An 11,388-nucleotide genomic window follows, 5' to 3' on the forward strand; every position below is an offset into this window, starting at 1 on the left:
TGTATAATGGCAATTTATGGATTGAAGGAATAAAAAAAATTGCCATGACACATGCTGTTCTCTCAGCAAGGTGTATCTGAGGTGGACCTAAAGTTGACCATTGGTAAATGGTGAATAAGGCCCGAATACAACAAAACAAACCATCTATGGCCCCCTCGGCTTACTTGTGGCCCGGATCTGGCAAACAGATTTTTCTGTATGGCAAGGAATTTATGATATGAAAGCATCTCTCTGCTAGGACATCTTCTGTGGATCTAAACAAATCTACATTTGAAGTATTTTGTTTTGGAAATCCTCGACAGGAAGAGCTCTTTGTTTGTCTGCCGGCGGACTTGACTGTGGTAAGAGGAGCCGAAAGCGGCCGTCACACACAGACACTCGGACAGACAGGCAGAAAGGGAGACAGGACGACAGACAGACAGACAGGCAGACAGGCAGACAGGCAGGACTTTACGGGATGGGAACAGACGACTGTGACCCAGTGTTTCCAGCTGTTGGCAGTTTGTTGCGGAGGCGCGGAGCTCATGTAGAGCAGCCGGGAACTGGCACCGGGACACGGACTACGCTGCGGGGGTCTGCGAACTAAAACATGGGAGCGGTGAAGTGAGGAGAGAGACGTCCCGAAGAGCAAACAGGAAAAAAGCAAAGTAAGTTACTGAGGAGGAAAGTGATCAGAAGTGGGAGAAGTGGTTGTGTTTGACTAGTTTCCAGTTGGTCAGAGGCTGCGGGTGAAACTGGGACGGACACAGAAGCTGTGGGACAGATCAGGTTTCACGTTTTCTGGTGTGATTGAGATTCCGCCCCTCGTGTCCACAAGGAGAGTGACCACGCTCTTGCGCGCGCGCACGCACACAAACTTTGAAAACTCCTGTGACTGATTTGCGCGGACAGTGATTGACAGCTGCGAGGGGCGGGGTGTAGGTTGAGTGGATCCTGAACGCTGCTCCCACATGTGATCGCTGCTGTGGATGTGTTTCTATGTGGTAAATCCAGCCAGTGGAGGTGTGTGTGCGCTCCGCGCGCTGCCACGTACGGCTGCTGCTGGAAATCTGATCTGCAGAGGTGCCCGTGCACAGCCTGAACACTCGTGCTGTCTTCCCAGGGCATGACTTGGTGGTTCACTTTGTGGTTAATGCACAGAAACAGATGGTCCGACCTTTTTTTTTAAAAATATAACAACTGTTTTAAATTCAGGTTAAGGTTTATTGTCAAGTAACTTTTCAAGATCAAATGCATTTACTTTGATGTTTTGTGCATAACAAACTAAGCAAGAAGAAAAATAGGGGCACCTGGTATTGCAGTAACTCCACGAACAGTGCACTTTCACAGTAGATGGCGGTAATGCACCTTGACATTGGTTGTCGCCCGACAGTATATTTATATGATATGGACAGTGCACATTAATCAACTGATACAATACTGTATAAACTAGTGTTGTAGTCACAGCTTGCACTCAGCCTCACCTCTTAATGTACTTTAGCTTTTTCTGAAATACTGTCTCTTGTTACCTCACCATTAAGCGACACTGGGTTTGATTATTCTCTGTGCTTGTGAAAAAATGCATTCTCCATAACTACCGCCTAATTGTTTTAAAACACTTAAGTAGCGTCTCTTTTCCTTTAAGCTCACCGTCTCCTCCTCTTCAGTGTCATGCATTCATTCGGCTTAAAAGGATTAATGTGGCATCCGTCCAATTTAAATTACACAGTTTTCAGCCTTCAAACTGGAAGAATAACTTGGGACAGAGCGATCTATACGACACAGAGAGTGCAATGGGGGCGGCTGTGGCTGAGGGGTAGAGTTGTCGTCTTCTTACCAGGAGGTCGGCGGTTCGATCCCAGTCTTACCCATCTGCATGCCGAAGTGTCCTTGGCAAGATGCTGAAGATTGTCCCTAATGGAAATGACTTTTTGTCCCTAATGGAAAAAGTTGCTGCCCATAGATGCACTGTGTGAATGGGTGAATGGCAAACTGTACTATAAAGCCCTTTGAGTGATCATCAAGACTAGAAAGGTGCTATATAAATACAGACCATTTACATCGGAGCACTGGAAGATATTTAATGAAGCTAGGATTAGATGGGAGAACAAAAAGATATTATGTGTAGGCATATTCTGGATTATATAAAGTAAAGCTGGATGGAAAAATCTGTTGTAAGACTGAGGAAAAGTGAGTATTGCTTTGAGCAATTAAAGTGGTGTTTTTCTAACAATAATATAGGCATGACCTGTGGGTAATATCCGGAGAATTGGCTACAGAGTTTACCTGTAGTTTGCCTTTCACACGTGCACAACACATCGGGAGGTTCTCTGCACAGAGTTCACAACAGCATCTTATCCTCCGCATTATTCAGGTAAGAGGTGAAGCAGCTGGGTGCAGCACACAGAGGCCGGAAGTGACCTATTAACTCTGCTGTGGAGATCATGTGATTTTCTTTACAACGCACAGACACCTGTGATGACTCTTATCTTCACAAACTCTCTACATCTTCGTCGGTGTCTTCTGCGTGTGTGGCACTGCTTTTTCACTGGGAGAGATTCAATTATTCTTAAATTAAATATTTTCACATCGGCAAACTTAGATGCCAACACGATATGCCTGTAAAAGGCTCATATCAGCCGATTTTTATCAGCCAACCAATTAATCAGTTGGGCTCTGTAGTATAACTGAAGGTTAGTGTTGTTGGTAGTTGGCCCACTAATAGTGGAGATGAACGTTTTTTCTGTGTACGTTTCCCTGCTAGCCCAACCCCGGCAGGTCCCATTGATTACAAATCACATTGTTTACAAATATGCAATATTGAATAAAAAATGTTGATTAATTTGACTCCATAATTTCATAACTGTCAGTCAATAATAATGATAAAGTATAAAGCCAAGGCATAGTATTTAATATTTTAATGTATAAAATGAAATCTTGAGTCAGAACAGGCCTGATGCAGGCCTGTTTTGACTCAAGATTTCAAGATCTTTGTCATTCACGTTCTAGTTAACTAAAGCAGCAGTGAGTATATGTAATCAAACCCCCCCTTTCCATTATTTATTTTTGCTTTCATCCCTTATCATACTACAGTAATTGGATTTTCCCATATCATGAAGCCTGTATGTAGTTGCAAAGTGATAAGTTATTATTTCATTTCTCAACACTGCTGTTTACATGAGCTGTAGGTGGGTAAATAAATAAACATGGCTGATGATCCTCAGCAGACAGTGGAGCCTGTTGAGCTGCTTTCCCAGGATAGAAAGGTGCGAAGCGGTGTCTGAAAGTGAGAAGGTGTCAGGGCGTGATTTCACAGGCATTTGCCAATTGTCCACTCAGGGGAGTTCACGGCTCTAACTGCTGTTGCCTTTGGGTAATTGCAGTAGTCAGAATGTGCTTGATTTGAAGGCAGCGCCGGCAGCAGTTTTGTGTTAACGGAGGTTTATTGGTAAGAGGTTGAGAGGAACACCTGGTGCTACGGGTTCATGATCCTTGCTGAAGCAACAGATGGAGGGGAGGATGCAGGTGGAGAAGGAGGGATGAACCCACCAACATCAGTGCAACGATATGACATACATTGAGCTTCAAGGCGATGGAGACTTAAACAGCCATGAACGTTTGTATGCTTCTTTTTTTGGTAAATCTTGGTAACAACCTGCAACAGTGACTTTTTCTTTGTATTGTGCAAGATGCAACACTGGCAACACAGCGAAAAGCATTCAGTCGATGTTGAGTTTGAAAGAGAGACTAAAGTAAAAGATATAGCTAACATTATCACTGGTCTCCATTGTGCTGTCTTCCCACTTCCAACGCATTGTTTTTTAATGCATGTTAGCATGTTTTTGATGCTGAAACCTGACTCACAGGGTAAACAAAAACTGCAATTCCTCTACTGACAGCTGGAAACAGATCTGTCAAGTTTTGATGGTTTTATCTGACAAAAACCTTCGTATACCTGCTACTTGGGGTCTAAAAGAGATATTTAAGTTACATGAGGTCTGAGCCCACTAGGCCGCATTTGCATAAACTACTCTGTTCCAAGTGACAGAAATTCTAAATTTACATTTAAAACATAGAGCACCAGTTCCAAAACACTTTTCACAAAATACTGTCATCTTATCTTATCGCAAAATTCTTTCATTAAGTCATTCATCAGTCTGTCGTTGTAGTTGTCGTTCTTTCCTTAATAATATGTTAATCAGGTTTAAAAAATGCATGGCAGTCAACAGTGTACTTGTACTGAACGTTATCACAGCTAAAAAGTACACAGGGTGAGACGCTAGATCAAATTGTTCAGTCGATGCCTTGAAGAAAGCTGCAGCAGTGAGAAGTTCGAGGGTCAAACCAAAAGAAAGTGGCACAGAGGTGAAGAGCTCTGTCTCAGCAGACTTTGAGGTGTCGTAATCAGCCTCCATATATCGAGTACTATGCAGTTCTGTCACCTCATCCTCTTACATAAGCTGAGATAACTAACCCCTGTTAGATATGTGTAAGCAGCCGTGACAGGAGTCGCTGAGTGCAACCTAACTGCATAACATATTTAAAAACAAATTAAAAGATTAGAGAGAACTAAAATCATAGTGCTTTTTGCATTTCTTTGGAACACTTTCTGTAAAGCTGTAAAACTGTGGCTCGTGTTTTACCACATGCTTTGCTGTGTCACGGCTGGGTGACTTGAAAATGACTGTTTACTTTTGCCTGTTACCCAACTCTTAACCTCTGTCCAATATCCATTCTTATTTTGTGTGTGTGTTTGTGTGTTTGCGCACGTTGCATAAGTTGAACAGTTTTGCATTCAGTGTTCATTTACCCTGACTTAGAGGGAGCTTACACCTGCTGGAAAAAAAGGTATGAAAGCTTTTTCCATGGTCACATGTGTGCGCTTTATTTAATAATGTCTTTGTGCTTTTTTGAAAGTGTCTTTTTTTATTTTTTATTTTGTTTCACTGAAGTTATTTCAGCTGTTTTGTTTTCTTACTCTGAGAGCATATGGAAGTTGGATTTTCAGAGTTAGAAGTTGTTTCTGAATTAGTTTTGTCTGCATGCAGTGCACCAAGGCTCAGAAAACATGCTTGGGAGACATTTTAAGGGACTACTTAAATTTAGATTGCTATTACAGCCGTGCATACTCATTGCAGTCAGTAAACTTAGAAAGGGAAAATTAACTATTTGATTGAGAAATAAGGTCACACTCAATGGGAAGCTGAGAAAGAAGGGAATTGGGGCTTCTCGTGTTGCACAAAAAAAGAGTCTTCTCCCAATGATCAAGAAATACCTTAAAGATGGTATATGAACCAGGACATCTGCTCTAATTTCTGCATTGAGAAACAAGGTGTTGTGATCTATGTTAAGAGACAGCTCAACAAACGTCAATATGTGTCTGTGGATGAAAAGGTTTCAAAAGAAAAGTAAATAAACTGTTGTTTCCCCAGGGCATAATGGTCCTCCTCCTGTATTTTGGCTTGTCACTGCTGGCAGCTGTCCAGTCCAGCACCATCAAGAACTGCCACCCTGGTTGCCACTGCGAGGTGGAAAGCTTTGGCCTGTTCGACAGCTTCAGCCTGACCAGGGTGGACTGTCGAGGGTTAGGACCCAGCACTGACATGCCCATCACCATCCCACTGGACACTGCCCACCTGGACCTGTCCTCCAATGCCATGGGTCCACTCAGTGACACCATGTTATCTGGTCCAGGCTACACCACCCTCATCAGCTTAGACCTCAGCAGCAACCATATTACAAAGGTTGGTGGTTAATGGAAGGCACGAATAGGCCACAAAACAATGTGACTTTTTAATGAATAAAATACTAATATTACTTTCTCTATTTATGTGCCCTTAAAAAAATCATGTCATTGTTATCGGTTTATCGCTTTGTACCTTCAGATAGCCTTTTGCCAATTATACTCCTAAACATTTCTTATTTTAAGAGTAACACACCAATCGGAGTTCAGATGAAACAAACAACGCACAATGGACAGGAAAATCTGAGTTAGTGAGAAACTAGAAAAGACCCGTGCATCAGACTTTGTGCCGGTTGTGAGATCAGCCTTATTAACTACTGTTAAAACTACTGTTAACTACTGCAGCACTCTTGAACATGCCGTTGTCTCATCACAGCTGTTGACTATCACTCAGTTATGTACCTCTCCTGAGAGATCGTACCTACTTACTAAAGACACATTTAATGAAATAGACACATTCATGAATTTTGTGTCACTTAGAATACTCACATTTTATTATTACTCCGCTAGCTACTACAGGCTAATGTTTTTTTTTTACATATATGATAGCTTAGCTGGTCACCCCAAATGTTCAATAGGTCACAAGGCAGGATGAATAATTAGATATAATAATAGAATAGTGGGGTGATTTATAAATAGATATTTAACAACACTTCTTTCTTCTTTTATATGTGAATGACCACACTGAGAGATATATGACAAATGTTTCTTATTTGATGTATTTCTTTATTGGTTGTCTGTGTCAATCTCTTCCTTTCTCACACATTTACAGCTAAGCCCCAATGCTTTGTCCAAGCTGCGTTACCTGGAGACTCTGGATCTGAGCCACAACAACCTGGCGAGCCTCACCTCGAGCTGCTTCTCTGGCCTCCCTCTGGCTGAAGTTGACCTCAGCCACAACAGCTTCCAGGAGTTTGACATTAATGTGTTTGCTACCAAAGTCAATGGTGAACCTGTCAGTGTGGATCTTTCTCATAACAAGCTCTCATCAGTGTCCACGACTTTGCATGGAAAAGTTTTACACATTCAAACCTTAAATCTCTCAGCAAACCGGCTGTCGGATGTTCCCAGGCTGGCAGGACTTCCTCTGAGGTATCTCAATCTGGATGGTAACCCCATCGTGCAGATTAAGGAGGGAGCGTTTGCTCTGCTGAAAGATCTGGTCTATTTATCCATCAGTGGCCTTCATGAGCTTCAGGAAATTGAGTCTCACAGCTTCAAGGGCCTGCAGAGCCTCCAGGTTCTAGATCTCTCCAACAACCACAAGCTGAAGGCTCTTAGCCCCGCAGTTTTCAGCGGACTCGACTCCCTGCAAGAGCTGAATTTGTCGGGCTCTGGTGTGGTGTCCTTGCCTAATAACATGCTGGCCCACTTGCCCAGTATTAAGAGTATTACACTGGGTCGAGGCATCCAGTGCTGGAGGACCCAGAAACAGGGACAGTTCCACCCGCAGCTGGGTCAGGTCCAACACAACGAAGTTCTGAACTGTAACGTGGAGGGCATAGTGCTGTGAGACTGGTCATTGACCATTCCTTACAATCATGATGCCAAGGCTGTGCCTTCTTTTTTGATATGCAAACATTTTGTTTTGCAACTCTCTGAAATACATCTTGAAATATGTCTTAAAGGTTTCATGTAGGCTTCATGAACTCCACACACGTGTATCATAAATGCTACGACTTTTTAAAACGGTGGCATATTTTACAGAATATTACATGGCACAGAACAATTTTTTCACATCTTCACATACAGTAGAGTTTGAAATGGTAGGAAACTTCCACTAAAAACCAAAACTTTAAGTAATATTCAAACTTAATGTTCTTCATTTAAAGCGGGACCATGTAAAGAGCGATTTGCCCTTTTTCCAATAATGTTTTTTTATAAAAATGCACATTGACAAAATTCCATCCAGTGTTGAAGCTTACAAAACCTTCTGTCGACCACTAATAATTTTCATTTGACTTTGAATGTGATGATTAATGGAAATGATTAAAAGGAATATTTCAATATTGTGGGAAATGCACATATTCGCTTTCTAGTTGAAAGTTCAAGAAGACGATTGACGCGAACAGCAAGCTGGGCTCTGTCCAAAGAGTTCAGCTTTTGTAAAAATGAAAGAAATGACTTTTTAATGTGTATTATTTGAATTTTGAGCCAGGCTAGCCGTTCCTTTCTGTTACGGTTCTTTATGCTAAGCTAAACCAACTGTTTGGTTATAGTAAAAAAGTTAATAAATGTTCAGATTGTCAACATGTACTTTCCACAGAGCAGTACATATTGATCTAGTGTGGTCTGAACAGAAAACATCCGGTAAGACTGACACAACTGCAAAAGAGAAAGATCTTTCATTGTCACTGCCAACATTTTTTTATTCTACTGCTCATAATTTCTCTTACAAATATGAGCTAGAAACCAACAACTTGTCTTCTGCGTTTAGACCGTTTCTTTTCAATTTGACACAAGGTTTGGTGCACATTCTTTGCAATATGAAGTGCTCGCTGATCTTGTTGACCATGCTGACTTAATTTGACCTTCAGTCAAAGTAGATGAACAAGACACACGTGACCAGCGAGCCATAACTCTGAGATATTTAGTAATGGATTGATGCTGGTCTCTGTTGATGTTTTAACACCAAGCCGTACTATCTGTGCTGTTGCCTGTAAACCCTACCGAAACATTCCTGTGGTATTTCTGAGAGGATCAGCCTCAAGACTGCATTTTAGGATTTGTGACATTTTGAAAGGCTTGAGTGTTTTTGAGGTTTTAAAATTAAATCCACCTTCGTCAGTTGGTTAATGGAAATCCAGATGAGCCCAGACTTTTTTATAGGAGTTTATATTGTGTATGTACTGTTTGAAATTATATTGTATATAACTTTTCAAATATATGACACGTATGTGTAATACATTGACTATTCTCACATTATTGTTTCATGTCGTGTGTTATGATGTAAGGATGGCAACATTTGTAAGGTATTACAGAAAAGGATTGTGAACCCCCTAAAGAAAGAGAAACAAATATTGCAGGATCTGCCAATTTAACTGGAGCCACTTTGTCGCACAAACAGAGAAAACGTTTCATTAGTTTTTGATAAATCCTGCTAACACAGACAGACAAATGGCGATTGGAAACATTACAACTGCACTCAGTAGAGGGCATACCTCCACCAAGGCATAACCTTAACAGCCCCCTTCAATTCAAATAAGTCTGAGGCCACATTACATCTCAACTACATCCAAGTGGTAGTTACAGATTTCTACCCCTATTTGTTACCCAACCACAATTCAGTAGATCCAGATTCATGTTTTCATCTACATGAAATGGCACTAATCCATCAACCAGCTCTTTCTGACCCATATGCAACCTTCCCCAAGTGTTATGGTAATCCTTTTTGTGTAGTGCTGCTGACTATCAGAGAAACACTCTCAGAAAAAATCCCTCCATTGCCAAGGTAACAAAGCCAAATACAAGAAAAGATCGTGTCGGTGTGGAGGCTGGATTTACCATTTGACTGAAATTCCCTGTTTTTCATAGCACTCACTAATTTGATCCTGACTGACTCACAGCAGGGTGTGACTCTACAGGACAAGAGGAAACTCTCAGAAGCAGTTCACCCCCACAGCTTTTTCTTCACTTTTTACCACTCAACCATCTATAAAGCTTTTATGTTTGCTCTGTTTACTTGTGAGTGTCGGGATACACAGACTCATACAAGCCTGTGGTCTTGAATGGTCCTCAATAAACACTTGTGTGTGGGCAGACACGCCAGCGTTTGGCGGGTTACCATGCTACGCCGGGCTGGTAACCCGCCAAGGAGGTGACTGGGAAGAGGAGAAAGGACAAGGAAGAAGAAAGAGCTGGGTTTTGGTCCCAGCTGCTTATTGGTCTAGTGTGTATGTGTGTGTCCAGCATTGAGTGTTTGTCCTTTGAGACAGAAAACAGTCAGATTATGCCAGAGACGCATGGAAACAGCTAATAGAGAGAAAAAAAAGCTGAATAAACAGGGTATTCCCAGATTGCATCAGGGTTTGCCTGTACATGTTACATCCTGAAAAGTGAGCTTGAGAATATAGACAATCAATTGTAGAACTTAAAACCAGCTTAAACTCCTCCAGTTGTCTTGTACATGACTTTATGTATGTGTCTGTATGACTCTATTCTTTTCAAGTGGTTGTGGGGGGGGGGCTGCCTGAGAGCCCTCGGTGAATTGACCCCATTGCAGAAAGTACTTACAGATGTTTGTCCTTTTTTTGTCCATCTCCTGAAAAGCTGGCATGTTGAAACCCAAGGAAGTAAAACATCCATCAGAAAGGGCTTCATTCAGTTGCACCGGGACAAACACTCAACAGCATGAAAAGGCAAAGACATTCAGGGAATGCAGCAGCCCAACAAATCAGGTTACAAATCAGAAGTGAAGGATTTTGTTTCGCTTCCTGCTTTTGTAAATCTTCTTCTTAAAGTCAAGTGTGAGGAAGAAATAGAAAAAATGTGTTTAACGTATTTAGATATTGCTGAATTTCAGCAGAAATTAGGGCAAGAAGAAATTAAGTTACCAAATCATAATAATAAAAAGTAAAAGACATCTAACAAGGGTTTTACTGAATCAGGGACACAAAGGGGCCACCATCTATTTACCTTCAGTTTTGCTCCTGCCAATGTCTCTCTGTCAGGTCTGAAACATGCACTCACATAAAATAGTTGACTGATAGTTAAAAACATGTTTTGTACTCTACATTTTAAAGAGCGATAAAAAGTTTTTCCACAGACCGGGAGTCCATGAAAATTTCGACAGAGATGGGGACATGTCTGTTCGATGCCGAGAGAGAGAAAAAAACCCAGATGGACTGACAACGTGATCCATTGACATTTGATCTAACTGGTTGACACTATAGAGAAAACTGTTTAAAACTTGGTCAACACAAACTTTAGGAAATCGACCCATGTTTTCAGTCACGCTTTCAGCTGATTATTGAGTATATCCATGTGTCTGTGCAAATATTTGTGGTGCAGTTTTCACTGAACCAAAAAATAAATCCAATTCATTCAAGTCTGAACAAGATATGACAAGATTCATTTCTTGTGTCAATTTCTACTGATCTACCAGCTTGTTTTTCTTGTTCTTTTGATGGTTTTCTTTTCATATAATCATAATTAATCTTTACTTTCGAAAACAACAATTTGCGCCTGCTGTTTATATAAAGCTGGTGTTTAGGAATGTGTGAGTGAAGAAATCAAAAGGTAATCACTTGCTTCCCTGCAGTGGTCTGGCTCCGAGATGCAATTACTTCAAAGCAGAGGGAAGCTTTGAACTGTGTATAATTAATTCAGGCAAGCAGAACCGCGGTGTCTTTATTAAGGGCTGTGTTCTTGCTTGAGCAACTATCAAACTAATGTAATTTGACCTTCCCGCATAAGATCCTCTGGAGGATCAGGCTATCCAAGCAACTGATTCCCTCTACCTAAACAATACATGCCTAGAACACTGAAGTGTTTGTTCTTTTAGGAGCCATTCCCTAAAGCTTTTGTGGTAGAATATAAGGGTTAGTTTTTAACGACAGCATTATTGAAACGTATTGACGAATGGCCTCTGGCTTCGTCGTGCCCTCGTGACAATAGGCGCCAAGGCACCGTGTCAGCATAATGCAGCCCAGCACATGCAGGGGTTT

The 11,388-nt window shown here is 41.4% G+C and overlaps 1 protein-coding gene across 2 annotated transcripts; it reads left to right on the top strand.

Moving 5' to 3' along the window:
- The first annotated feature begins 387 nt into the window (after positions 1-387).
- Positions 388-8,644, top strand: tsku (tsukushi small leucine rich proteoglycan homolog (Xenopus laevis)). Of its 2 annotated transcripts, none has more exons than XM_053423167.1 (3): positions 388-647; positions 5,412-5,723; positions 6,495-8,644. In XM_053423167.1, the coding sequence occupies exons 2-3, from the start codon at positions 5,418-5,420 to the stop codon at positions 7,233-7,235; spliced, it is 1,047 nt and encodes a 348-aa protein (XP_053279142.1). In that variant the 5' UTR covers positions 388-647; positions 5,412-5,417; the 3' UTR covers positions 7,236-8,644. The 2 variants fall into 2 exon arrangements, with proteins under 2 accessions (XP_053279142.1, XP_053279141.1); XM_053423166.1 differs by lacking the exon at positions 388-647 and adding an exon at positions 4,677-4,827.
- The last annotated feature ends 2,744 nt before the right edge of the window (positions 8,645-11,388 follow it).

The sequence above is a fragment of the Pleuronectes platessa genome, chromosome 5 (assembly GCF_947347685.1).
Source record: "Pleuronectes platessa chromosome 5, fPlePla1.1, whole genome shotgun sequence".
NCBI classification, from domain to species: domain Eukaryota; kingdom Metazoa; phylum Chordata; class Actinopteri; order Pleuronectiformes; family Pleuronectidae; genus Pleuronectes; species Pleuronectes platessa.

What these genes read in the sequence shown, in the direction of transcription:
- tsku (XM_053423167.1), top strand. Translation starts at nt 5,418, where the DNA reads ATGGTCCTCCTCCTGTATTTTGGCTTGTCACTGCTGGCAGCTGTCCAG. An exon ending in GCAGCAACCATATTACAAAG is followed by an intron (nt 5,724 to 6,494) that starts GTTGGTGGTTAA and finishes ACACATTTACAG; the next exon opens with CTAAGCCCCAATGCTTTGTC.